The sequence below is a fragment of the Grampus griseus genome (assembly GCF_964374135.1).
Source record: "Grampus griseus genome assembly, chromosome: 4".
Classification (NCBI taxonomy): domain Eukaryota; kingdom Metazoa; phylum Chordata; class Mammalia; order Artiodactyla; family Delphinidae; genus Grampus; species Grampus griseus.
In genome coordinates this window covers 142,532,457-142,557,891 of record NC_138997.1, presented here as the reverse complement: position 1 = coordinate 142,557,891, position 25,435 = coordinate 142,532,457, and the positions used below count along the sequence as shown (strand labels likewise).

Sequence of the window (25,435 nt, the reverse complement as noted above, 5' to 3'; positions counted from 1 at the left end):
TCTGCTGTTCCGAGCTGCTTCTCAGAGCTGACGTGGTGAGCAAGCGGCTGCTTCCCACCTGTCAGGTATGTCTGCCCTTAGCAGAAGGTCTTCAAGACTAAGAAACCTTCTTCCATTTGATCGTTAGTTTTCATCCGTCCCTTCTCAGCAAAGCAGCTCTTAGTTTGTCACTTCTTTGTGGAAACTGACATCTGTTGAAATACAGGTTTCTTGTCCTCGCCCTTTGCCCCTGGGGCTGCTCCGCCAGAACAGCTGGTCCAGGCTTCTGCTTTGGTCCTGGGCGTCCAGTCTAGCCCTGTTTCTTCCCACTTTCAAATCCTGAATCCGCTCCAGCCTCACCCTCCACCTTCGTCTCTCTGAGCCCGTTCAGCAGGTGCGCTAAGCTGCTCAGCGGCCCGAGCTGAGGGAGGGAAGCGGGGGCGGGGGTGGGGTGGGGGCCTGGCTCGTGTCTAGGGAGACCCACCTTAGCACTTGGGAAATGCCTCCTTTGGGCCCGGCCATATGCTAAACCCTTGACATGCACTGTCTGGTTTAATTCTTACCGCGTCCCCTGGAGGTAGGTATTTCCAAATTACAGATGAGAAAACTAAAGCACAAAAAGATTGAGTAATTTGCCTGAGGTCACACAGCTAGTAAAGGGCGGGCTGGCCCTGAACCCCTCAGACTGGGCAGCCCGGAAGTCCAGCTCCGTCACTGGCCACACCTCCCAGGGGTGGAGCCAGAGGCAGCAGCTCTGACCTGAGCACAGTCTCAGCTCAGACGTGGCCGGCCTGGAGCTCCCAAACCCTCCCCTTCCTCCCCACCTGCCCCGCCAGCGCTCCAGCCCTCCCCGGCCCCTTACTAACTGCTCTCTGCGTCATCCTTGCCCCTCTGGCTCCTTCACCAGGTTGCCACAGATCCATGTTTCTAATCAGCTGACCAGACCGTCTCACCCTGCTGCGTAGAAACCTCTGTGGCTTCCCAGCCCCTTCAGGACGGAAGTCACACGGGGTTGTCTCTGCTGTGGCCCCTGCAGCCCGTCAGGTGGTGGCACACTTGTCCCTGGACATTGGCCATCCCCATGCTCTGACCCTTCCCTTCGACCCTCTGCCCAGCCAGGCCCTCAGGGTTCTGCCAGACCATCACCGCCCTGGGAATCATCCCCAAACCCTCCCACTTGAGCTCACAGCACTCACTGCTCATTCCTGTGTCCTCAGGGACGCTCCCAGCACAGACCTGTAGCTCGTCTGGGTGGGCCTGGGCACACCCCTGCAGAGGGAAGGCCGTGTGCTGCATCAGCGAGATGCTGGGGGCGGCAGGGCCAGGATCCAGGCAGCCCCATCCCCTTGCAGTTTATGTAACTCGAGGCAAGGCAGACGTTAAACCAATAGGTTAAAGATAAGTCTTGAATTATGACTGTGGTAAGTGCTGAGAGGGAAAACTGATGGACTTTAGTGTGTTTGATGGGAAGGCCCCCCGTGGTCTGGGTGCTGGGTGGTGAGAGCAAAGGCAGTGATGACTTCTCCAAGGACGTGACATCTAGGCTGTGGCCAGTAGGATAAATGCAAGTCAGCAAGGTCTGAGCTGAGATTAGGACCTCCTAGAAAGTGGACACAGTGTGGGCCAAGTTGTGGGTCAAGAAGTAGCTTGGAGTTTGAGGACCAAGGAAAGACCCGTGTGTCCAGGGGCTTCGTGATCAGGAAGGACGGGGGCGGCCGGCCACGTTCAGGACTTTGGGTTTTACGTCAGAGCAGTGGGAGACCAGTGGCACAGCCGGAGTGTGGGAGTGACGCCCTCCTACTCACATTCCATGAGCCCACTCTGGCTGCGGTGGGGAAGACTGTTGCGGGTATGGGGGGCGGGGGCAGGGGGACCAAGGGGAGGGACGGCCCAGGACGTGTGCAGGGAGCAGCTGACGGCCAGTCACCCCATAAATGTGTGGACCCAGCGCCCTCCCTTGGCACCTTCAGACAAGGGTCTTCCCCTCCCCGCCCCGGGGAGGGTGGTTTAGAGCTCAATGTAGAATCCATCTTTTCTTCACACTTACACTGCACTTTGTCCAAGTGTGAGGGAACAGCGTAAGAGCTGACCATTTTTATGAGTGATTCCAAAGTTGACTTTGCGGCCAGCAGGGGCTACTCTTCCTTGCGGTGCACGGTGATTTTTAAAATGTCAGATGAGAAGAAGCCACAGGAACAGATCTCATGCAAATGGGCCTCATTTAAAATGAGACTAGGGGGCTTCCCTGGTGGTGCAGTGGTTGGGAATCCGCCTACCAATGCAGGGGACACGGGTTCCATCCCTGGCCTGGGAAGATCCCACATGCTGCGGAGCAACTAAGCCCGTGCGCCACAACTACTGAGCCCACTCTAGAGCCCACGAGCCACAACTACTGAGCACACACGCCTAGAGCCCGTGCTCTGCAACAAGAGAAGCCACTGCGATGAGAAGCCCGTGCACTGCAACGAAGAGTAGCCCCTGCTCGCCGCAACTAGAGAAAGCCCGCGCGCAGCAAGGAAGACCCAAGACAGCCAAAAATAAAAACAAATAAATAAATTTATTTAAAAAAATAAAATAAAATGTGACTAGGGAGGAATGTGAGAAGTCACCAAGTTGTCTAAAGTTTGTCTGATACATTCCTTGAGCATCAGTTGCTTTTAAAATCTACCTCTGGTTCAGATTTGCCCCGTCACGTACAGCCTCATAAATACTCAAGTAAGCCTCTGCAAGACGTGCTCCCGGGACACCTGCTCACGGCAGGCGCGTCCCACAGGGTTTCAGTAATGACTTGTCTGTTTGTAGTTTAACTACTTAGGTAAATAGAATATTAATTTTGATATATGATTAGAACATTTTTTTTTGTAGGCTTTACCGCCAGCACCTGTTCAGAATCACACAAATAAACATCAGGTATTCAATGCATCTCTTCAAGACCATATTTATCCGAGCTGTTTTGGGAATACTCCAGAGTGGAATAGTTCTAAATTTATAAGTCTTTGGGGATCAGAAGTGATGAATGATAAGAACTGGAATCCTGGCACTTTCTTGCCAGATACAATTTCTGGTAAGGAACTCATTAAAACTTTCTTAAAGTTTAAAATGATCTGTGCTGAGTGGATTGCCCTCTCTGTTGCTGCAGTTCCCCAGTAGGGGCCCGGGCTGCTGCTTCCCCTCACCTCCACCTCTAGCAGGAGGCCCCTTGGCCCCTTCAGGCTGCTCCAGCCACCCATGTCTGCCGCCAGGAACGGAGCAAGGCTCTGGGCTTGGCGGCCCGTTGCCGGCACAGGAGCCGGACGGGCCTCGGACACTGGGTCTTTCCCGCCCCAGGGCTGCTGAGCGTCTTGGCTCCAGGGTGCAGTGTTGGGCCTTTGGTTCTTGAGCATTGGTGACCAGCAGACCTCGACCCGGTGCAGCAGGGTGGTGTGGCTTGAATGCTATGACTTACGTTCCTTTTCTCTCTTTCTGCACTGACCCTACATGGGACCTGTCCCCTCTAACAAGCACCTTCCTCCTTGCGGCCTCAACTGCTGAGGTGCAGCTGTTTCTTCAGTGGCAGGGCAGGGCATGCCTGAAGAGGGGTTGGTACCTCTGCCTCATCTCTGTCTTCACGTGGTCAGAGCCCCTGGTGGTCCCACACCCCCGCCCCTGCATGTGCTCAGAACAGCAAGCTAGACTTGACATCTGGTCTGTGCTTAGAAAGGGTTTCTAACTGTGTGACCTTGGGCAAGTTGCTTAGCCTCTCTGAGCCTCAGTTTCTTCATCTTCAGGATAGGAATGATAGTACTAAGCTCAGAAAGTATTTTAAGACATTAAATAACTTTTGGAAAGCACCTAGCACAGGAATTGGCACATAGTAGGTGCTCAATAAATTTTTCTTCTGAGATGAAAACTAGTTGACTAGTGTCATCCCATTGGAATCCTAACTTAAGTAGCAGCCCCAGTGTTAATAGTTTATTCAGCAGATGTCCTTTAGGTTTTAGCTAAATGCTCTTTCTTTTAGAAGCCTTAATTTTCCCATTCTTCTCTGAAGGGAATGACATATTAGGGCCAACACTCTCAGAAACAAGACCTGAAGCTCTTCCACCTCCATCTAGCAATGAAACGCCTGCAGTTCCGGATAGCAAAGAGAAAAAAAACGCTGCGAAAAAGAAATGTTTGTACAATTTCCAAGATGCTTTTATGGAAGCAAACAAAGTTGTGATGGCCACGTCGTCAGCCACCTCCTCCGTGTCCTGCACGGCCACCACGGTGCAGTCGAGCAACAGCCAGTTCAGAGTGTCGTCCAAGAGACCGCCCTCCCTCGGTAAGGCCCACCAGCCCGCAGGAGCCCTCGGGGTGGGCGCTGCGTATTCGCTCCTTCTTCCTCAGCAGCTCTGTAATTCCCTTTCACTCGGCCTGGCCAGGGATGTCAGTGTAATTAACACCTAAGAACGCTCGTGCACAAAGAGCGTGTCCTCCAGGGCTCTGATGAGAACTTCACTGTCACACTGACACCCTCCAGGGCTCTGCCACACTGTGTCCTGCCTTTCCTCTCTGCGCTTCTTGTTCTGTGGTGGGGAGAGGTCTTTGCTTCCTGAACACGTGGAGTAATTTTTAGGCATCTGAAAGTAGAAGCCTCACGGAGAGTCAGCTGATGGGGCTGCTGACCAGCCTGAGATGCAGCCCCTGCTGCCGTGCAGGTCACTGGTGTGGAGGTGGTGTCGCTGTCACACTCTGCCCTGAGCACAGCGAAGAGGGGGCTTGAAAGCAAGGGGGGCAGTCAGAGACCAGGGGCAAATGTCAAAGGGACACGGGAGCCGGATCAGAGAGGCCTCACTAGCCGAAGTTAGGACTGTCTGAGCATCAGAAGGAATGAAGGAACGCATTGTAGCACGCAGCTGACGTCGAGAACCCTTTGGGGCGCTCAAAAGAGGGGGTCGGGCGGGAAGCTGTCTGGGTGGAGGCTCGCTGCTGACTACGTGTGCAAGGCCGGTACAGATAGAAGGCCGCTCTGCAGCCAGCCGCTGACAGGGGGCCCGGTAAGCGTCCTCATGGGCGTCAGGACGTTGGCTCTCAGTTTGGGGAATGCAGTAGTGCCGGTGTCTGGGAGCAGCACCCACAGGTGACTGGCAGATGGCAAAGGGAAGATACGGTGCCGACTGCCCCCCCGCACACCTGATCAGATGTAGCCTCACCGACGGCAGCAAACACGTTAGGTGCTTCCTGTGCAATCAGATGGGAAGATCCAACGTAACCTTTGCAGGATTCATGTAGAATATTTTCAGCTAAATCGGACATGAGACTGTAAATCCAGAATTGTGGACAGCTGGCCTCAACTCAAAAAATGTCAGTATTGTGGAAGGAAAAAAAGAAAGTTTAAAAGATGCTGGGTTCGGGGGAAAGCCGCAAAGGACTGTGGGAGCGGCCAGAAGTCTGGATGGGGTTGTACGTGAGATGAGAATGTCACCATGAGGTTAATTGTCTGTAGTTGGCGCTGGTGTCGAGGTTTTACGGCAAAGCGTGCATGTTCTCAGGAGTCCAGGCTGGAATGTTTAGGAGTGAGTGCAGCTTTGCTTCCACATGTTAAGCCACCAATAAAGTGTGTGTGTGTGTGTGTGTGTGTGTGTGTGTGAGAGAGACAGACAAAGTAAATATAACAAAATAATAAATACTCTTGAGTCTAGGTGAAGGGTGTATGGGTATTCTTTGTACTATTCCTTCAAGTTTTCTATAGATTTGAACATTTTCAGACCAAAAGTTGGTTTAAAAAAAAAAAAGTTTTAACTTAGAGAAGCCTGAACGTCTGCCTGACCTTCGCCACTGGCAGTGACTCTGGCATCTCTGAACGCAGGTGACGTCTTTCACGGCATCAACAAGGAGGATCACAGGCACGGGGTGCCGGCGGCCCCGAGGAACAGCCCCACAGGTCTGGTGCCGCTTCCTGCCCTCCCTCCCGCCGCCCTCTCTCCAGCTTCCGCGCCTCACCTTGCCAGTCTCGCAGCCCCGTCCTTCCCCAAAACGGCCGCCACCTCTCCCGGGTTTGCGGATTCACGCAAGAGCTTCTGTCCTGCTCCCGTGGCCCCCACCACAGACGGCTCCGTCAGCGCGCCTCCCAGCGTCTGCAGGTGAGCCCGGGGCGGGGCGGGTTGCGGGGGGCGGGGGGGAGGCCGGCGCGCTTCAGAATGGGTGCTGTGCGACCAAACCCTGCAGGACTGCCGGAGACACTCGCAGCTCACCAGCGGGGGACGGCAGCGGGGAGGGGCGGGCTCCGGTCTCGGCCGGTTCCGCAGAGCACAGGACCACTGTGGGTCTGTGCGCAGACCGCCGGCAGCGGCAGGGGGCCCGTGGGTGTTTTGAAGTCGTGTTTGTTACACACTGAGCAAAGAACAATGCAACGGACACTCAACAGCTTTCTTTAAAAAGTCAGTGTTCGTTACCTTTGAATTTGCCGCCACTCCCCCGCCCTGACATCCCCCAGGATGAAATGGTGGTGGGAGGGACAGTGGAGAGGCCGTGTGTGTGCACCTGAGAAGCCCCTCTGGGTGTGCCCGCCGGCCTGCGCCTGTCCTGCCTGCGCGGCGCCTGGGTCGTGCAGGCCCCGCGCCTCGTTGGTGAGGGCAGGCTGGTCGGAAAGAACCACCTCGGCCACCGCTCGCCATGCTCGCACCCCTTGAGGGGCAGGCTGCTTGCTGACGGGCCCTGCGCGGTTTTGCAGCGACCCCGACTGTGAAGGGCATCGCTGCGAGAACGGCGTCTATGACCCGCAGCAGGACGACGGAGACGAGACTGCGGATGAGGACAGCTGCTCCGAGCACAGCTCCAGCACCTCCACCTCCACCAACCAGAAGGAGGGCAAGTACTGTGACTGCTGCTACTGTGAGTTCTTCGGGCATGGCGGGGTAAGTGCCTTGGCCTCTCCTCTGCCGAGGGCCTCCTCGGGGGAGGGGCAGGTGCCGGAGCGCGCACTTAAGTGCGTAAAATTAGTGTTTCGCCATGGGTGTTTGTAAATTGCATGTTTAAATTAGGATTGTAAAATGTGCAAGCTCCTTTGCAAGAATAATGTACCAGGTTGAATTCAGGCTATGGTTACACTGTGTGTAAAGCGTTAGTTGCGAGCATAATTAAAATCAAGATACCGTCTAAAACAGTGGTTCCACTTCTAGGTTGTAGTTGTCGTAAAGAAATGATGACACGTAGTTTTGAGTATTTCATCTCTGCATTTTTGCATTTGATTAGATAGGACCTACCAACTCCCCAGGCGTGGGAATTGTTGAGTCCACACAGTGGACGGCCTGTGCAGGCGGGTTCCTCTTGCTCGACTGCACGGTGCATTGAGACACATCCGCACTGTGTGGTGTGCCAGGACAGTCATTCCATCCGTACAAGCAGGTGTCAGCCGTGGTGTCTGGGGCTGGGCGGCGAGAAGAGCAGGGCCGGGAGCTGTTCTTTTTCTGCTTTAGTCTCTCCGTGTTTCCTCAGCTCATGCAGGTGTTTTTAGTAGTCAGTGAGAAGGCTTTTCGGCTCTGAAGAGGAAACCTGCGAGGGGATGGAAAAATGCTATAAACACATCTATTGATGCGAGAAGATAGTCACACCACATTACATAAAAAGTAGATCAGTTACAGCATGTATAATAGTTTCTTTTTAGTTTAAAAATAACCATTTGTGTACGTAGTTGTACATCCTCTGCCAGATGTTTTTGTGAATATGTAAAGCTTGACAGGTCAATGCCAAAATACTACCTTTGGGTAATTGGTGATGAAAGGTTTTCTTTTTCTCGCCATTTGTTTCTTCTATTTAGTTACTTTTCCGGATGAGCATGTGTCACTTGAGCAATAAAAATTTCACTTTTAATGCTATGGTCTGAAATTTGGTATACTCAAAATCATGAAAACTTGCATTTCGTCATGTTTCCGTTGGTCTTAGCCTCCCGCTGCGCCAACAAGTAGAAATTATGCAGAAATGAGGGAAAAGCTTCGTTTACGGCTGACCAAGAGGAAGGAAGAGCAGCCTAAGAAAACGGATCAGCTCTCAGAAAGGGAGAGTGTGGTTGACCATCGCAGGGTGGAGGACCTGCTCCAGTTCATAAACAGCTCGGAGACCAAGCCCGTGAGCAGCACGCGGGCTGCCAAGCGTGCACGGCATAAGCAGAGAAAGGTAAACAGAGGGTCTGCGCCAGGCGGCCTCCGGGGGGCCTCTGAGGTCGGGGCTGGGCGACAGCCTCCCAGTGTTGCTTCAGGAGCCCCTGACCGCCTGCCAGCCTGAACTGGACGCTGCTTCAAGACCCAGGTTGTGTTTTCAGGCCGTGGAGCCCCCTCCTGTGCCAGGGGTTTGTTAATGGCTCTAAAACAGGCCTGCGGTTCTTGTGCTGGCCAGCGTCGGGGCAGCAGCAGCCCCTCCGCCTCTTGTCTGTCGAAGGAACTTCTTTCCCAGGAAAGCAGGGGAAGCAGCCCTGGCTGTCGAGGGCGGGGCACTGTGGGCTTCTGGAGACTGGGGCTGAAGGAGCGCCTTTGACCCGAGGCTGGTGCAGGGCCCCGAGCGGCCCCACTGGCAGAGGAGGATCAGGGAGTACCGCTCGAAGGAGGGCCTGCATGTGGCAGTGACGTCGAGAGTAAGGAGGCCCCCACACCGTTAGGGCAGGGGCTGCCACAAAGGCAAGTAGCTGCTGAGACTGGCCAGGCTGGCCCAGTGGGGAGCTGCGGCCGGACTGAGCGGGTCTCAGCGCGGGAGCGTGGTGCGCAGACTGTGCCGCTAGGCGAGAAATTGTATCCGTTACTTCCTGCGACGCTGAAAGTGATGGGAACAGCATCTCCTCTGGGGTTTCCTCCCCACCCCCGCCAGTTCTTTTGGAGGTTCTTCCCGGTTTCAGCTCCCTGAAGGTGTCAGGCTCCACGAGCCCGCCTCAGCAGGCAGGTGTGGGCTGTGCCCAGAGGGGACTCGTCAGGACCACAGGGCTCTGACTGTAGGATGGGTTGCTTTGGGAGGGCGTGAGGCCCCTGTGAAGGAGGAGACATGCCCACAGTGGACCCAGGGTTGGGCCACTTGTCGTGTGGTGTTGCTTCCAGCTTAGTTGCCGTGACTCTTAAGGTAGCTGTGATTGAACTGAGTGGATTCACTGCCGCTGTTGTACCCACCCCCGGTCCTGAGATAGGTCTGGATTGGCCACAGGTCTAATTAGGGGGCTTGGAGGGGGCGGCCTGCTTCTGCCCCAGACCTGGTGTGGGGAGAAGGTGTGTTCTCCACCCAGGGGTGCTTCAGCACCCGGGGTCCCAGGTGGTCCGAGGCCCTGGAGACCGTCGCCACTGGGCTTCGTCGGAAGCCTCTGGACTGGCTCAGGTGCTTTCAGGGCTGCCCCCACCCGGACTCCTATCTTCTGTCCTTGCAGGCGGCCTGGATGCGGACCACGCTGCAGGTGCATCCCGGGTCGCCCTCGGCACCCGCTCTCACCCTTCGTGCTCTCTGCCGCGCACCTGGTTTGCAGGGGGACCCACAAAGCTGCCTTGTCTCCTGTTGAAATGAAGGCAGCACACACCGGGGTTGGATTCCCTGTAGAGTCTGTCCTGAGGCAGGTCAGGCCTGCAGACTGGAGGCCCTGGAGTGCCTGCAGGGGCCACTGCGAGAGACACGGTGGGAGTTTGTCTGTCAGGCGCTGCCTCCAGCAAAGCTTTCCTTTAACAGATGGAGCAGGAATTTTAAATGATCTTTACTTGAATTGGCAAGTTACATTTTTCTGAAACCTGTCGTTGAATTTTTAACCTCATTTTATGTTTAAGTTATTTAGCAAAACAAGCAAGTTGTCTCTTAAAAAATATTGCCTTCTGAAACATAATGAAGAATACTTAAATTCGGAAGGACCTTTACATTTTCCCATGCAAAATGTTTTTTTCAGAGATTCTCACGATCGTGAGCCTTACTGGAGCCCAGTGATGGAGGAGCCGTTCTCCTTATTCTCACTGGGTTTTTGTTTGTTTTCTTTTTCTAAAAAATATTTATTTATTTATTTGGCTGCCCCGGGTCTTAGTTGCAGCACGCAGGATCTAGTTCCCTGACCAGGGATCGAACTCCGGCCCCCTGCATTGGGAGTGCGGAGTCTTAACCACTGGACCACCAGGGAAGTCCCTCGTTTGTTTTCTAATCAGAAGGAATCTTTTCCATTTGTGCTCCTGCAATGTGTGTCACTAAAAAAATACAATCTTCGCTTGAGTTGAAAATTAATTTCCTGCCAGTTGGACAGCAGAAATAACCTTTGTCTATTTGCCACGTCATGTTGAATATTTTAGGAAGTCATTTGCTCTGTCACACTAGTGAAAATATATTGGGAATTTTACCTGCTAGGGTGGGAAAAAGAAATTGCGAGCTTTTCAGTACACATTTTCTTGAATGTCGCTTTGACCCACATGAACGCATCAGCAGCATTCCCCACCTGGAAAGGTTCTGGCGGCACCTGTGCGGCTGTGTAACTGCTGCCTCGCGATCAGTCTTGTTCTTGTCCAGTTCATCCCCCACCTGCCGCCGCGCACAGACGGGAGAGCCCACGCAGGGCAGGAGCACGGCGGCTGCTCTGACCTCGTCCTCTGTGCCCGGGGCTAGGTCGGAGGCTACAAGGGATGTTCTGTTGACTGCCACCCCCTGCTTTGATGGAGGTGTGTTTTAAGCTTTTGACCTGTCACAGCCCCTTTCAGTGTTTCTATTCTTATCGTGCGATTCAGTTTTATCTCACTTTTGTGTGCGTGTCTTACTTTTTTTAGAGCACTTACTGTTGTCCTAAGTTGCCTTTTCCTTTCACGTCGGCAGCTGGAGGAGAAAGCACGCCTGGAAGCGGAGGCCCGGGCCCGGGAGCACCTGCACCTGCGAGCGGAGGAGCGGCGGCGGGAGGAGGAGCAGCAGCGGCTGCAGGAGGAGCTCCAGAGGCTGCAGGAGCTTCAGAAGCTGAGGGCCGTGAAGAAGAAGAAGAAGGAGAGGCCAAGGAAGGCCTGTCCCGAGCTGGACATGCTCGCTCGGAGTCTGCAGGCGGCCGCGGAGGCTGTGCCCGGCTCTGAGAGCATGCACAACGGCTCGCTGGAGCCGAGCGAAGACCCGGAAACCTCCTCTCGCTCCCCCTCCAGACACGTGGACCATAGAGACACGGGGCCGGGGCCGGGGGCCGACGCGGACACCCCCGACCCCGTGGCCGCCAGAGACTCCAAGCTCCTTCTGCCGAAGGGGGTCAACGGGAAGCAGCAGCAGCCGCTGTCCTTCCTCCTGGACATGATGCATCAGCACAAGGAGGGAAACAGCAAACAGAAGCTGAAGCACAGCAGTAAAGCGGGCGGCGAGCCGGCGAGGAAGCCCTTGGAGCCCCCCAGAGCCTCAGAGGCCCAGCCCCGGCCCCGGCCCCAGGCTGAGTCAAAGGCCAGAGTGCTTGACCTCACGCCCCTGGCGGAGCACAGAAGGGAGGAGAGGAAAGTCAACAGCAACAACAACAACAGAAAGCAGCTGAACCACGTCCGGGAGGAGAAGCCGAGCCCGGGCCCTGCAGAGCCCGCCGCGCCCAGCGAGCACCCGCAGAGTGGCAAGCCGGTGCCAGCAGACTCTCCGCAGCCCAAGGGCAAGAGCAAGAAAAGCAAGAAGAAGAAGGGAGACAGAGGCAGCGGCTCAATCGGTAAATAAACACAGAGCAGAAGGGGGCGCCTGTGTAGCTGGAGCATCGTGGGGCGAGGAGGGCGCTGGGTCGGGTGCCTCTCAGGGTCCACCCCTCCTGGAGGGGGGTGCTGCCGTCCATGTCGTGGCTTCGTGCCTTGTGTGACCTCTGCACCAGCCGTGAGGGACGCGTAGGCATTGTGGTTGTGTTCGGTTACCTTGAAATAATTTCAGACTTCCCGCAAACTGCAGGGAAGAGCACGAAGGATTCCCACATGCTCCCGTCAGCTCAGCGTGTCACCACACTTGCTGTGTCCTATCTCTCCCTCTTGGTTACTTTTCTGAACCAAATGAGAGTGCCCTTTTACCCTGAAATACTGCTGTGTGTATTTCCTCAAAACAAGAGATTCGATACAGCAAGATACAGATGGGGGGGGGGGCACGATGTCGTTGTTGATTTTAACAACTAAACAAAACAAAATGGTTACAGTCGGAAACAAAGGAAGCCGGCTGCACTTCCTAGGAGTCCCCGCGGCTGTACTAAACGTGCCGCACTAGGTCCTGTGGGGGGAAGAGACCTGCCAACCCTCCGGCTAGAGAAGGAACCCTGAACAGACACGGAGGGCAGGTGCGCCGGCCGGTCTCCCACCGCGGTGGGAGCAGGCAATTCTGAAGCCACCCGTGTGTCCCCCCAGGACCGCAAGGCAGGAGACACACTGTGGACCGCGGGGAGGGGGCTGCAGGGAGCGCAGTGGCACCGGAGCCGGACTGCAGTTGTCAGGGTGAACGGGTGGTTTTTACTGCAGAGATTAGATACCGAAAGACACAGATGTGTGTGGGGGGGGGCACGAGGAGTGCACACGTGCCTGCGTACACACACTCGCTCCCCCTCCTAGGCCCTGCCAACCACACACCAGCTCTGGGTCTCAGAGCCGGGACATCTAACTGTGCACAGAAGTGCTCAAAGCACAACGGGGTGCAGAGGCCATGCAGAGGGGGCTCCCACCGACTGAATCTGGGGGCATCGAAATAGTGTTAGTAAAGGATTATAACCTATAGCATAAAGAAAGCATCTACGAACCCGCCCTTGTATAAATAATGAAGTAAATGAAAAAAATACGTGGGGAAGAAGAGCTCTTCCTACAGAACGTTGAGTAAGAAAGGGAGAAGGAATGGCATCAGAAAAGTCACCATTATGTAGGCAAAGAGCACAGTAATAATCCCCCTGGGCAACACTGTCGTCCACGGATGCTAAAAGTAGTGGATGAATGTCTGATACAGCGTAAGGGACTCGTCTCCCCATGAGACACTCCGGGTACGCACAGGTCAGGTGTCAGCCTGGCAGAGGAGAGACAGGCCGACCGCACGCACCACGGTCCAGGAGGAGAGTTACCAACACCGGGCAGTGTGCCTCCTGACGGCAGGGCACCCACCAACACAGACCCGTCACCCCCAAGGCGCTGCCGCCAACGCTGCGTAACCTGAACCTGGCTGTGAAGGAACAGCACCAAACTGAAATTACTCTAGATAGCCATTTACTCTAAAAAATGGGTGGGTCATACTCTAGAGATGTCAGGTTGTGAGAAAGTGAGGAACTGACCCATTAAAGGAAATTAAAGAGAAATGACGGTGACCCTGGGTTGGATCCTGTGTCAGGAGAAAACTTTGTTTCCTAGGACGTTAAAGGGATGAACGGAGAAACACGCATAAGCCTACAGCTAGGTAACAGTCTTGCGTCAGTGTTAATTTCTTGATTTTAACAACCACACTGCGCTCCCTGCAGCCCCCTCCCCGCGGTCCACAGTGTGTCTCCTGCCTTGCGGTCCTGGGGGGGACACACGGGTGGCTTCAGAATTGCCTGCTCCCACCGCGGTGGGAGACCGGCCGGCGCACCTGCCCTCCGTGTCTGTTCAGGGTTCCTTCTCTAGCCGGAGGGCTGGCAGGTCTCTTCCCCCCACAGGACCTAGTGCGGCACGTTTAGTACAGCCGCGGGGACTCCTAGGAAGTGCAGCCGGCTTCCTTTGTTTCTGATTGTATCTATTTTGTTTTGTTTCCCCTCCTTAATCCTGATTTCTTTTTCCCTATCCCATTCCTACTTAGTTTCTTATTTGCTTTTCTGTTCTTTACACAGAAGGTTGGCATATTAGAGACGCCTTTCCCCGTGGCTTTTTCCCCACATCCTGTATTCCAAAGGCCCTCCGTGTGCGTCCGCAGCTCTTCCTTGTGCTTTCAGGTGCTGAGTGGGCTCCGCTGGACACTGCCCCGCTCTCGGGGTTTGTAATGACACACAGCGGGGCGGAGCGCAGGTGCTGTGCGTGGGTGTTTCTGCGGGAGCGCTGGGTCACAGAGGTCAGTGCAGACAGGGCTTGTTGATGTGGCCTGCTCCTCTGAAGCCTGCATTGCTCCCACCCTGTGGAGCCCCTGTTTGGCCACAGCCTCACCGGGAGAGTGTGTTGTCAGGCTTTGTAACTTGAGCCCATCTGTTAGGCGCACTTATTCCTGAAGTGGTCATGTGCATTTTTCTCTAATTATAGTGAGGTCATATTTTTAAGGGCTGTTTCTATATCTCTTTTGTGAATTTTCTGTTCGTAACTTTTTCTCATTTTTTAATTGGGTTTTTGCTCTTTTCCTTCCATTTTTTAAGAGTTCCTTATGAATCGGGGATATTGCCCCAGGTCGTTAAGTTGTCTTTGACTCTTTCCAGTGCTTTTTAGCCAAGCACAAGTTTTCTCTTTTACTTTATACATAGTTCACTCTGGACTTTAAGTAGTTGTTAGGTGTGATTGTTTATACTAACACGAAGGTTAAGGAGGAATGTGCCAAGTTTTTTCTAGTATTAGCGTGGTTCCACTTTTTTCACTTAGCTCCCGATACCTTTATTTGGACTTTATTCTTTTGTATCGTGTGATGCATGAATCCAGCTTTATCTTTTACAAATAGTTAACCAGTTGTCCCAACACCAGTTATTAAAAAGCTCATCTTGCCTCAGCGACTCAGGATGCCACCATGTGCTACACCGTGTTGTCCTCAGGTCTGTTCTGGAATTTCTTTTCTTTCCCTCTGTGTTCATTCACTCGCCATTATTGCATTGAGTTGCTGCTTCAGGGGTTCTGTACATGTTAATGACTTAAGGGCTCTTCTCTCCTCACAGCCTTTTTCAGTTTTCCTGGCTGTTCTTTCATGTTTGTATTCCCATAAGAACTTTGGTGTCAGTGTGCGTAGCTCCCTTAAAAAAAAGAAAAAAACAACCTTGTTGGTATCTTTATTGGTATTGCATTAAATTTATAAGATAATTTAGGGAGAATTGGTGTCTGTGATGTTGTTCATCCTTCCCAAGAACAAGGGGAGTTTTTCCATTTGTTCAAGTCTACTTTATGTCTTTTAGGAATGTTTTAAATTTTCTCTTAATAGGTTTTTCACATTTCTTATTGAGCTTATTCCTAAGTATTTAATCTTCCTTCCTTTTAATTTTAACGGGGTGTTTTCTGCAATCATACCTTCCAACTCCGTCTGGTGCAGTAGCCAGTCACATGTCACCCCTGAGCACCGAAGTGTGGAAGGTCCAAATTGTGCGGGTTATGAGTGTAAAAACATAACCAGATTTTGAAAACCTAGTATGAAAAAAAAAGGAATGTAAAATAACTCAGTATATATATGTATATATATTTGGGGGGGCGTGGCTGCACTGGGTCTTCGTTGCTGCACGCGGGCTTTCTCTAGTTCAGGCAAGCGGGGGCTACTCTTCATTGCAGTGCGCGGGCTTCTCATTGCGGTGGCTTCTCTTGTTGCGGAGCACGGGCTCTAGGTGTGCGGGCTTCAATAGTTACAGCGCACGGGCTCAGTAGTTGTGGCACACAGGCTTAGTTGCTCCACGGCATGTGGGATCTTCCTGGACCAGGGATTGAACCCGTGTCCCCTGCATTGGATTCCTTTTTTTTTTTTTTTTAATATCTTTATTGGAGTATAATTGCTTTGCAATGCTGTGTTAGTTTCTGCTGTACAACAAAGTGAATCAGCTATACGTATCCATATATCTCCTCCCTCTTGCATCTCCCTCCCTCCCACCCTCCCTATCCCGCCCCTCTAGGTGGTCACAGAGCACCGAGCTGATCTCCCTGTGCTATGCGGCTGCTTCCCACTAGCCGTCTATTTTACATTTGGTAGTTTATATATGTCAGCGCTACTCTCTCATTTCATCCCAGCTTCCCCCCGCCCCCCCACCCCCCGTGTCCTCAAGTCCGTTCTCTACGTCTGTGTCTTTATTGTTGCCCTGCCCGCTAGGTTCTTCAGAACCATTTTTTTTTTTTTAGATTCCATATATATGTGTTAGCACATGGAATTTGTTTTTCTCTTTCTGACTTACTTCACTCTGTATGACAGACTCTAGGTCCATCCACCTCATTATAAATAATTCAGTTTCGTTCCTTTTTATGGCTAATATTCCATTGTATATATGTGCCACATCTTCTTTATCCATTCGTCTGTCGATGGACATTTAGGTTGCTTCCATGTCCTGGTTACTGTAAATAGTGCTGCAGTGAACATTGTGGTACAGGTATCTTTTTGAACTATGGTTTTCTCTGGGTATATGCCCAGTAGTGGGACTGGACTGCTGGGTTGTATAGTAGCTCTATTTTTAGTTGTTTTAAGGAGTCTCCATACTGTTCTCTGTAGTGGCTGTATCAGTTTATATTCCCACCAGCAGTGCAGGAGGGTTCCCTTTTCTCCACACCCTCTCCAGCATTTACTGTTTGTAGATGTTTTGATGAGGGCCATTCTGACCGGTGTGAGGTGGTACCTCATTGTGGTTTTGATTTGCATTTCTCTAATGATTAGTGACGTTGACCATCTCTTCATGTGTTTGTTGGCAATCTGTACGTCTACTTTGGAGAAATGTCTGTTTAGGTCTTCCGTGGCAGGTGGATTCTTAACCATTGTGCCACCAGGGAAGTCCCAGTATAATTTTTTACATCGATTATGTATTGAAATGATAATCTTTTGGACATATTTAATTAAAGTGTATATTACTAAAATTAATTTCAGTTGTTTAATTTTTTCAGCTGGCTACTACGAAATCTTAAGTTATGTATGTGGCTCATGTTGTGTTTCTACTGGATGGTGCTCCTCTAACTGGTCATTTGTGTGTATGACAGCTGTTGCTTTCTGTATGTTAACTTTATATCTCCTACCTTAGCAGATTATTTCATTGTTTGAGTCTTATTGTTGATTCTCTGGGGTTTTCCAGCTACTCTATCATCTATTTGCAAATAGAGAAAGCTTTACTTCTTTTCCAATTCTTATGCTTCTTGTTTTCTCTTGTTTAATTGCATCATTCTTGAACTTAATGGAAACGTCTGGTGTTTCTACATTAAGATTCTGGCTTTAGGGTAGGGTTTATATATTTTATCATGTTAAGAAAATATCCAGCAATTCCTGTTTTTCTTGAGTATTTTATCAGGAATGAGTGTTGAATTTTGTCAAAGGTTTTCTAGTATCTACGGAGATTAAACATAATTTTTCTTCTTAGACCTGTTATACTTCGTAAAGAATTAGGAGGCTTTTTTTGCTTGTTTTTCATTTTCAGTATTCTAGAGCAATTCACCTTCCATTGGGACTACTTAGGCTTTAATGATTTGACAGGAATCTCCTGTGCAGCCCCCCAGGCCGGTGCTTTTTGTGGAGAAGTTGCCTGATGGTATTCTCTCTGTCCTCTATGGTAATTGGTCTATTTAAGTATTTCTTTCTTCACTGAGGTTAATTTTGCTAAACTGTATTTCCGTAGTAAATTATCTTTTCAGCCAGTTTTCCAGCTTGTTCACATAGATGTCTGCGAAGTACATACTTTTTTTTTTTTTAATTTATTTATTTATGGCTGTGTTGGGTCTTCGTTTCTGTGCGAGGGCTTTCTCCAGTTGCAGCAAGCGGGGGCCCCTCTTCATTGCGGTGCGCGGGCCTCTCACTGTCTTGGCCTCTCCCGTTGCAGAGCACAGGCTCCAGACGCGCAGGTTCAGTAGTTGTGGCTCACGGGCTTAGTTGCTTCGCGGCATGTGGGATCTTCCCAGACCAGGGCTCGAACCCGTGTCCCCTGCATTGGCAGGCAGATTCTTCACCATTGCGCCACCAGGGAAGCCCGAGTACGTACTTTTTAAAAAATTTCTTTCAGCGGTTATTTTCCTCTTGTCATTTCTTATTTTGTATGTTTGTGCTTTCTTTCTCCCTGTTCTGTTTGACTCAGTTAAAGTTAATAGTTTATCTATATAATGTTTTCAAAAGCCAGGCTCTTGATTTATCAGTTGGGTGTATACTGTTGTTTGTCTCTCTGCCTCATTAGTCTCTACTTTTATCTTTTTATCCTGTGCTTCCTTTTGTTTTACTTCGTTGTTCTTTCTAACTTTTTGATTTGGGAATTGAGTTCATTTCTTTTCATTCCTTCATTTTTACTGATCAAAGTATTTAGCACCTTGAATTTTCTCTGATCATTCCTTTAAGTATATCCCACAGTGTATGATAATGTTTCCGTTTGGTTTCTTTTTTAGAAATTCAGCAGTTTCCATGTGGTTTTCTTTTCCTCTTTCACCCAGTAGTTTAATAGGTGGCTTTTAGGTTTCCAGGTGGGAGAGCCTCGTTTATGTTAATAATTTCTACGTTTTGTACACTGTGATCCGAGAGTATTGTTTGTAATATTTCTGCTTCATGAAACTTACTGGTATTTTCTTTGTGACTAGTTTTTGTGACTGCTCTGTGTTCACTTGAGATACAAGTGTATTTTCTCTGCTATCATGGTATTAAACTAAATATATATTTATATCCATGATATATTTTTGATTTAGGTTTAGGTTTAGGTCTTCTGTATCCTTACTTGTTTTTTGTCCTCTTGACATATATTGTTATTTATTATTGAGTTTCTGTGTTTTCTTGCATTTCCTGTAGTTTTGCTTTAAAAAGGTGGTCTCTTTGTTACTTGGTACATATTCCTAACTAATTTCTTACATTGAATTTGGTTTTTATTGTTTAAAAATGTCCTTTCTGTCATGTTTCACACTTTTGGCTCGAATTCTCCTTTGTCTGAGATGGTGATTGCTACCCCTTCTCTCTGTTTCTGTTTGCCTGGTGGGGCACCTTTGTCCTCATTCCTTCATTGCTGGTCTATCTGAGTCACTTGGTTTTAGGTCATTCCCTTGCATACAGCCGAGACACCTCAGTCCTGCTGTGTGAGCCACATTGACAGTCTTATCTACAGGTGAGGTGAGCCTGTTTCCATGTATTGATAGGACAGCCCTGACATTATTTGGTAATTATTAGATCAGTTTTTTAATACATACATATATTATGTGTGTGTGTGTTTGTATTTTTTGGCCTGCTGGGTCTTAGTTGTGGCCTGTGGGCTCCTTAGTTGTGGCATGAGCACTCTTAGTTGCGGCATGCATGCAGGATCTAGTTCCCTGACCGGGGATCAAACCCGGGCCCCCTGTATTGGGAGCGTGGAATCTTAGCCACTGTGCCACCAGGGAAGTCCTCTGTTTTATATTTTATATTCGCTGATTCTCTCTCTGTGTGAGATGTTTGCCTTTCTTTCTGTATATCCTTGGTGTTTAGGAACGTTTGCGACTCTGTACCGGTGCTGCCCCTGCACTTATACCTTTAGTGCCCCATCCCTGCTCCAGATGGGGGCCTGTGGCACCACCTACTGCCTGGGGGACAGCCGTGCACGGACCCTGTTTTCTCTCCTCTGCCCGCTTGTGCTGGCCTTTCTCTTCCCATTTTTCAGCTGCGTTTGTTTCTGCTTTGTCAGAGCGCATAGTATTTGTAGGTTTGCGCGTGAATACATTAGGTGCCCGTGTTGGTCCTCGTGTAGCGGTGTTCCCAGGCGCGTGTCCTCAAGTAGGGGTCAGGGGCGCAGAGTCCTCCAAGCTCTGGCGAAGCAAACTGTTTCCTGTGGTCTGAACAGTGAACAGACAGCCCGGCGGGTACGAAATTCTTTAGGTCGCTCTTTCTTTCCACCCTGGTTAATAACGGTTTTGTTGTGAAAAATGTCTGTCTGATACTGAATCTGGTTATAGTTCTGTCCCATTTTTTTCTTGTGCCAAGATTTTTCATACCGGTTATCAGTTCTAATTAGAAGAGTATTAGAAATCGCTTTATAATGAGAGCACTCCCAGCAGACGTGTCTGCTCTGTGTTTGCTTCTGTGGTTGAACCAACTCCGCTTCTAGAACTTGTTTATGGAATAACTTGAGTTTGGCCTTTCTAAGACTTTACCTTCTTTACACCTGTAAACACTCCTGGCCCCCCTCACCTCTCCTCTCCTCGTGCATCACTGTTTCCTTGATCAGGGTCAGCCGGTGGGCCTCCAGGAGATGCCTGCGGTAGGTGTGCAGCGGAGGCCTGATGAACGAACGGTCTCAGTGGCTGGGAAGGAGCGTGTTGTGAGGGTGACTTGTGCGGGCTGGCGGCCTGGACCAGGGAGCCTGGGCGGGGGCTGGGGGGGCATCCCAGAAGCAGCAGCAGTGGGATGGAGACAGGCATCTGCAACTGTTGACGAGGAACGTGCCCAGCATGGTGACGGAGCGACAGGTGGGACGTGAGTGTGAGGAAGGGGGTGGGGGGAGGATCATTTCTAGATCACTGTCAGAAAGGGAGCGGCCGCAGCAGATCACAGCGGCTTTGCCCGCCTTGGGGGTCGGCTGCCTGAAGGGTGGATGTACAGAGGAGGTGGCTTTATGGACGAGCCGCTCATGAAGGAGGTCTGGGGCGGGGTTGGTTTGGTGGTGTTGGTATCCAGGTGTGGCTGAAACCACAGGGATACAGCGGCAAGGGGCGGAGTCGAGGAAGACCCAGGCCCCGAGCTGTCTGTGCCGGAGGGGCTGTGGTCGTGCAGGGGGCCGTGCGGGGGCTCCTCGGTGCCCGCGGCGTTGCCTTGAGCTGGTGGACGTGAAGGCACTCCGCATGGCGCTGGGAGTCTTCAGCAGTGTTAGCCGCTGGTATGCAGGTAAACCACACCTTCATTACCGCTGTGCAAATGCCCAGTGATGGGAGGAACGGGGGTCCTTTACTGAGGATTCCGAAAAATTGTCCCTTGCTAAGGTGGGGACAGGGAATGGAGACTGGCTTTAACAGAGCACTGTCGGTGGTCTGCACTCATCCGTGAGTGGAGCCGGGTGCTGTGCGTACACCGCCAGTGCCCCCCAGCACCTAGGTGTGCACGGATGGAGCCTCTGAGCGCCGGGCAGGTACCAAACAGGGTGGGCAGAGCAGAGGAGGGAATTAAAACCCTCAGAGGTGCCAAGGCTCCCTCATCAGTCGTCTCCCTGCTGTAGCCTATTTTCAAAGAGGGTTGCTCAACTGCAAAATGAAATATAGCCTTGCGTTTGGTAGGGACAACCGGAAAAGCTTTTTGGTGAAGTCTCTGGATGTTGCTTGGATAAACTGAATGCCTAGAAGAGCCGTCTTCCTCCAGAGGCTGACATCTGGGTCCTGGGTACAGACACGTCCGCGGCGTCTGTTGACAGCCGTGCCCCTGCTCCCCCCACCCCCCTGCCCTCCCTCCAGCGGGGCCTTGGGGCAGACAGCCTCTGTCTTCTCAAGGGCTCTCCCGGTGGCGGCAGCAGGTATGTCTCTTCTCTTGGACCTGAAGCAGTGGTTCCTTCACTCAGCACAGGAGTTCGCTAATTCCACGTGACCTGGATGTTCCCAAGTGCATGAGAGAGGTCTGCCCACCTGTGGCCATTTGCAAATTCTCATTTTTTAAATTTTTTAAAAAATTTTATTAGACAAGTTCTCACTTTCTTTTTTTCTTTTTTTTTTTGTTTTTGGCCGCACCCCGCGGCATGCGGGATCTTAGTTCCCCGAGCAGGGATGGAACCACGTCCCCTGCGTTGGAAGCGCGGAGTTTTACCCACTGGAGCGCCTGGGAAGTCCCATGCAAGATCTCATTTTAGAAAAGATCTTTAGTTTGTGAACTTGTTGAAATTAAGTAAAACCAAATGCTTTGCTGTGTCCCGCTAAGATGGCCTGCTGTTCAGCTGACTTACCTCTTTTCTTTCATCTTACAGATGATGTCTTTCTGCCTAAAGATATCGACCTAGACAGTGTGGACATGGACGAGACAGAGAGGGAAGTGGAATATTTCAAAAGGTAATTGTTAGGAGTGTGGTCCGAAAAAGGGATGGTTTCGTGGTTACCACACGTGACCCTCCCACATAGCACGGCTGCTTGTCTGGGACAGAAGTTGTGTCAGCTAGCCAAGCAGCCTGGCTGCCTTGTAGCATTCTAGCACGTGAAGGCCTGCCGTGCACATCCCACCCACAGCCCGGGCACACGCGTACTAGCCTCCTCGCCCACGCTCTCACACCTCATTCACTTGTCCCTGCCCGTGTGTGTAAAGACTGGTTTCTAGCAGCGTATCTCAGAGTGGTCCTGGACCAGCAGCACCGCCTAGGAACTTGGGACCCGACATCCGTGTTCTCACAAGCCTCCCAGCTGAGCTTTATATGCGCTGGCATTGGGACACAGTGATGTGGCATGCTTTAGAGGAGAAAAGTAACACTTCGGTTAATTTAGTCAGCTTTCCTGATATGCAGACTTTATTAGTACATGTTTAATAATATTTGTCATAATATGTTCAATAATATCTACTATGTGAGTCATGACAAGAAAATTTTTCTTTAAAGTACCTTGTTCTCTCTTTGGAAGTACGTTAATCTCTTGGTTTCAGAAAGCACGCACACATACACACACACTCACAAAAGCAGTTTGCAGTACAAAAAGTCATTCATTCATAAATGAAGTATTGTAAAATTCTAAATGTTTCTTAAAATTAAATACATTTATAATGTGTGTGTGTGTGTGTGTGTTTAAATCTTAGCAGATGGTACAGCATTTGCTAAAGTTAAGCATTCATAGTAAAAACCCTTAACTAGGATGAGAAGGGCCTCTCCTAAACGTGGTGAAGGGCGTCCATAAAATCAGTAGGTGTTATATACGTCACGGTGAAACGTTACAAGCCATTCCTTGAGATTAAAGAAGTGATGACAGCAATGCCCCTTATCACAACTTCTATTTCTAAAGAAATAAAAAGAAACAAAGGGATAAGGATTCAGATGAAGAAGTGGCATTGTCATTCTCAGGTGATGTGAATATGTTTGTACAAAGTCCAAAAGAACCTGTAGCTAAATTACTTGAATTATTTTTTTAAATTGATTGATTGATTGATTTGGCTGCATTGGGTCTTAGTTGCGGCCTGCGGGATCTTTGTTGTGGCGAGAGGGCTCTTCATTGTGGAGCGCGGGCTTCTCTCTAGTTGTGGTATGTGCGGGCTCAGTAGTTGTGGCATGGGGGCTTAGTTGCCCTGCGGCATGTAGGATCTTAGTTCCCCAGCCAGGGACTGAACCCGCATCTCCTGCATTGGAAGGTGGATTCTTAACCACCGGACGACCAAGGAAGTCCCCAATTTTTTTTTTAATATTTATTTATTGACTTATTTATTTTTTTATTTGGCTGTGTCGGGGCTTAGTTGTGGCACTCAGGATCTTCGTTGTGGCATGCAGGATCTATCGTTGCAGTGCGCAGGCTCTCTAGTTTTGGCGCACAGGCTCAGTAGCTGTCGCACGTGGTCTCTCTAGTTGCGGTGCATAGGCTCTAGAGCGCGTGGGCTTAGTTGCCCCGCGGCATGTGGGGTCTAGCTCCCCAACCAGGGATCAAACCCGCATCCCCTGCATTGGAAGGAGGATTCTTAACCCCTGGACCACCAGGGAGGTCCCTAAATTACTTGAATTATTAACACAGTTTGCTCTGAAGCTGGATTCTGGGGAGCAGGGGATGGAACAGGGGCATTTCTTGGATGTAGGCAAAGCTTTGGAGGAATATTTTCCCAAGGTAGACCTGCAGGATTCACACACCTTAAAATCATGCATGACCTTATAAACAAAGATTATCAAACACCCAAGACCAACAATAAAAATCTAGAAATGAAAAATAGAATTATTAAAGTCAAGACCTCAGTAGATAGATACCTGATAAACAGATTAGACACTGCTGAAGAGGGAATTAATGAACTGGAAGATATAACTGGAAAGTGTACCCAGAATGCACCAAGATTATAAGGAAAATAGAAAATGTGAAAGAGGGCTTAAGAGACATGGAGGAGTGGCTAAGTCTGACATACACCTAACGGAAGCCCCTCTGGGAGGGAATGGAGACCACAGAAAAGCAGGATTTAAAGAGATAAGATGCCTGAGGATTTTGCAGAACTAATGGGAAATTTGAATCTACAAATTCAAAAGCACAACATATACCAGTAGGATAAACAAACAAAAATCCGTTTCTAGACATAGCATATGAAACCAGAGACCATGGAGTGATCTTTACAGTGTTGAAAGAAGATTGTCAGTCTATAATTATGTATCCCACAAAACTGTTCTTTCCCATAATAAAGAAAAAGTGTAGGAGCTTGCTACAAAGAGACCTGTTTTAAAAGGAAACATCTACAAGTATACTTTAAGAAAAAGGAAATCGGGAATTCCCTGGTGGTCCAGTGGTTAGGATTCCATGCTTCCACTGCAGGAGACATGGGTTCAATCCCTGGTCAGGGGATTAAGATCTTGCAAGCTGCGCAGCGTGACCCCAAAAAAATAAAAAGAAGAAAGAAAAGAAAAAGGAAATTGATCTCAGAAGATCACTGTAACATACACAGGAAGGAATGAAAAACAGCCTGATAAATCTAGGTAAATATCTAACTGACATTATGTTTGAAAGAACCCCAGTACTGAACAGCAGTAGTATGTCAGTTAGGTGTGAAATCATCAGAACTGAGCATCCTGAAGTCCTTCTGTTGTTCAGGTAGTTAACATTCAGACTTTAAGCTAAACGGGCAGGACACAGTTTCAAGAGCAAGCATTGAAAGAATAGAAATAGGGTGTATAAATTGCTGATCAGTAGAAGGGAAAAAAATCAAAACAAAAAGAGAAAAAAAATAAATGTAGAGAAAGTACAACAAACAAATTTTAAAAAGATGATAGACACAAGTCCAGTTGTGTCAGTAACCATGATAGGCCGTAAGCAGACAAAATTAAAAGTAGTTTGTCAGGTTGTGTTAAATTTTTTAAATAAATAAATATACACACACACACACACACACACACACACATATGTATATATACTGTTTACAAGAACATACCTAAACTATAATGAAAAGAAAGGTGGAAATAAAGAGAAAGGAAAAAGGAAACTGTTACAGTTGTTCTTCTCAGACAAAGTATATTTTAACACAAGGGATAGATGAAGTTTGCTACATAATGATAAAATGTTCTTTGTCAGGAAGAAATAGGAATTTTAAACACAAGTACTTAATGAAATAGCCTCAAGATACAAAAAGCAATTTGGGCTTCACAGAGAATCAAACAAATCCACCGTCCTGGTGCGCCCTGATTGGCGTGAGCAGCCCAGGCCCCCCTGTGAACTTGACCGGCAAGCTCAGTCTAATGGATGTAGGTGAAACCCTGCATCCAAGACACAGAGAGCTGAGTTCTTACACACATGGGGCCATCCACAGAAACGGGATATGTGCTGGGCCACAGAAAGCAAGGCTCAAACATGTCAAAGAAGGATGTATAATTTGTGTTCTCTGACCACAACATGTTGAAGTTGCATATTTACAAGAGATAGATTTTATGTCCCTAAATATTTGGAAATCTGGAAGTATGTAAGTTTAAATAACTCATGGGTCAAGTAAGAAACCACAGTGGACATTTAAAAATATATAGAACTAAAAGATAAGGAAAATATTGCATGTGAAAACCTGTGGAATGCAGAAAAGGTTTTGCTCATGGGTGTGGAGAAAAGGGACCCCTCCTACACTGTTG

The 25,435-nt window shown here is 49.8% G+C and overlaps 1 protein-coding gene across 2 annotated transcripts in view; it reads left to right on the top strand.

Annotated features, from left to right (window-relative positions):
* The window catches only part of FAM193A (family with sequence similarity 193 member A), a gene marked incomplete at its 5' end in the record, with an annotated part of 100,835 nt that overhangs the window by 68,488 nt on the left and 6,912 nt on the right, over positions 1-25,435 (top strand). For both annotated transcript variants that reach the window (XM_082653546.1, XM_082653547.1), the window contains 7 exons: positions 2,845-3,043; positions 4,010-4,282; positions 5,810-6,083; positions 6,674-6,857; positions 7,885-8,115; positions 10,753-11,599; positions 21,629-21,710. In XM_082653546.1, coding sequence (XP_082509672.1) covers positions 2,845-3,043; positions 4,010-4,282; positions 5,810-6,083; positions 6,674-6,857; positions 7,885-8,115; positions 10,753-11,599; positions 21,629-21,710 — 2,090 coding nt within the window. The remainder of the gene's footprint in view (positions 1-2,844; positions 3,044-4,009; positions 4,283-5,809; positions 6,084-6,673; positions 6,858-7,884; positions 8,116-10,752; positions 11,600-21,628; positions 21,711-25,435) is intronic.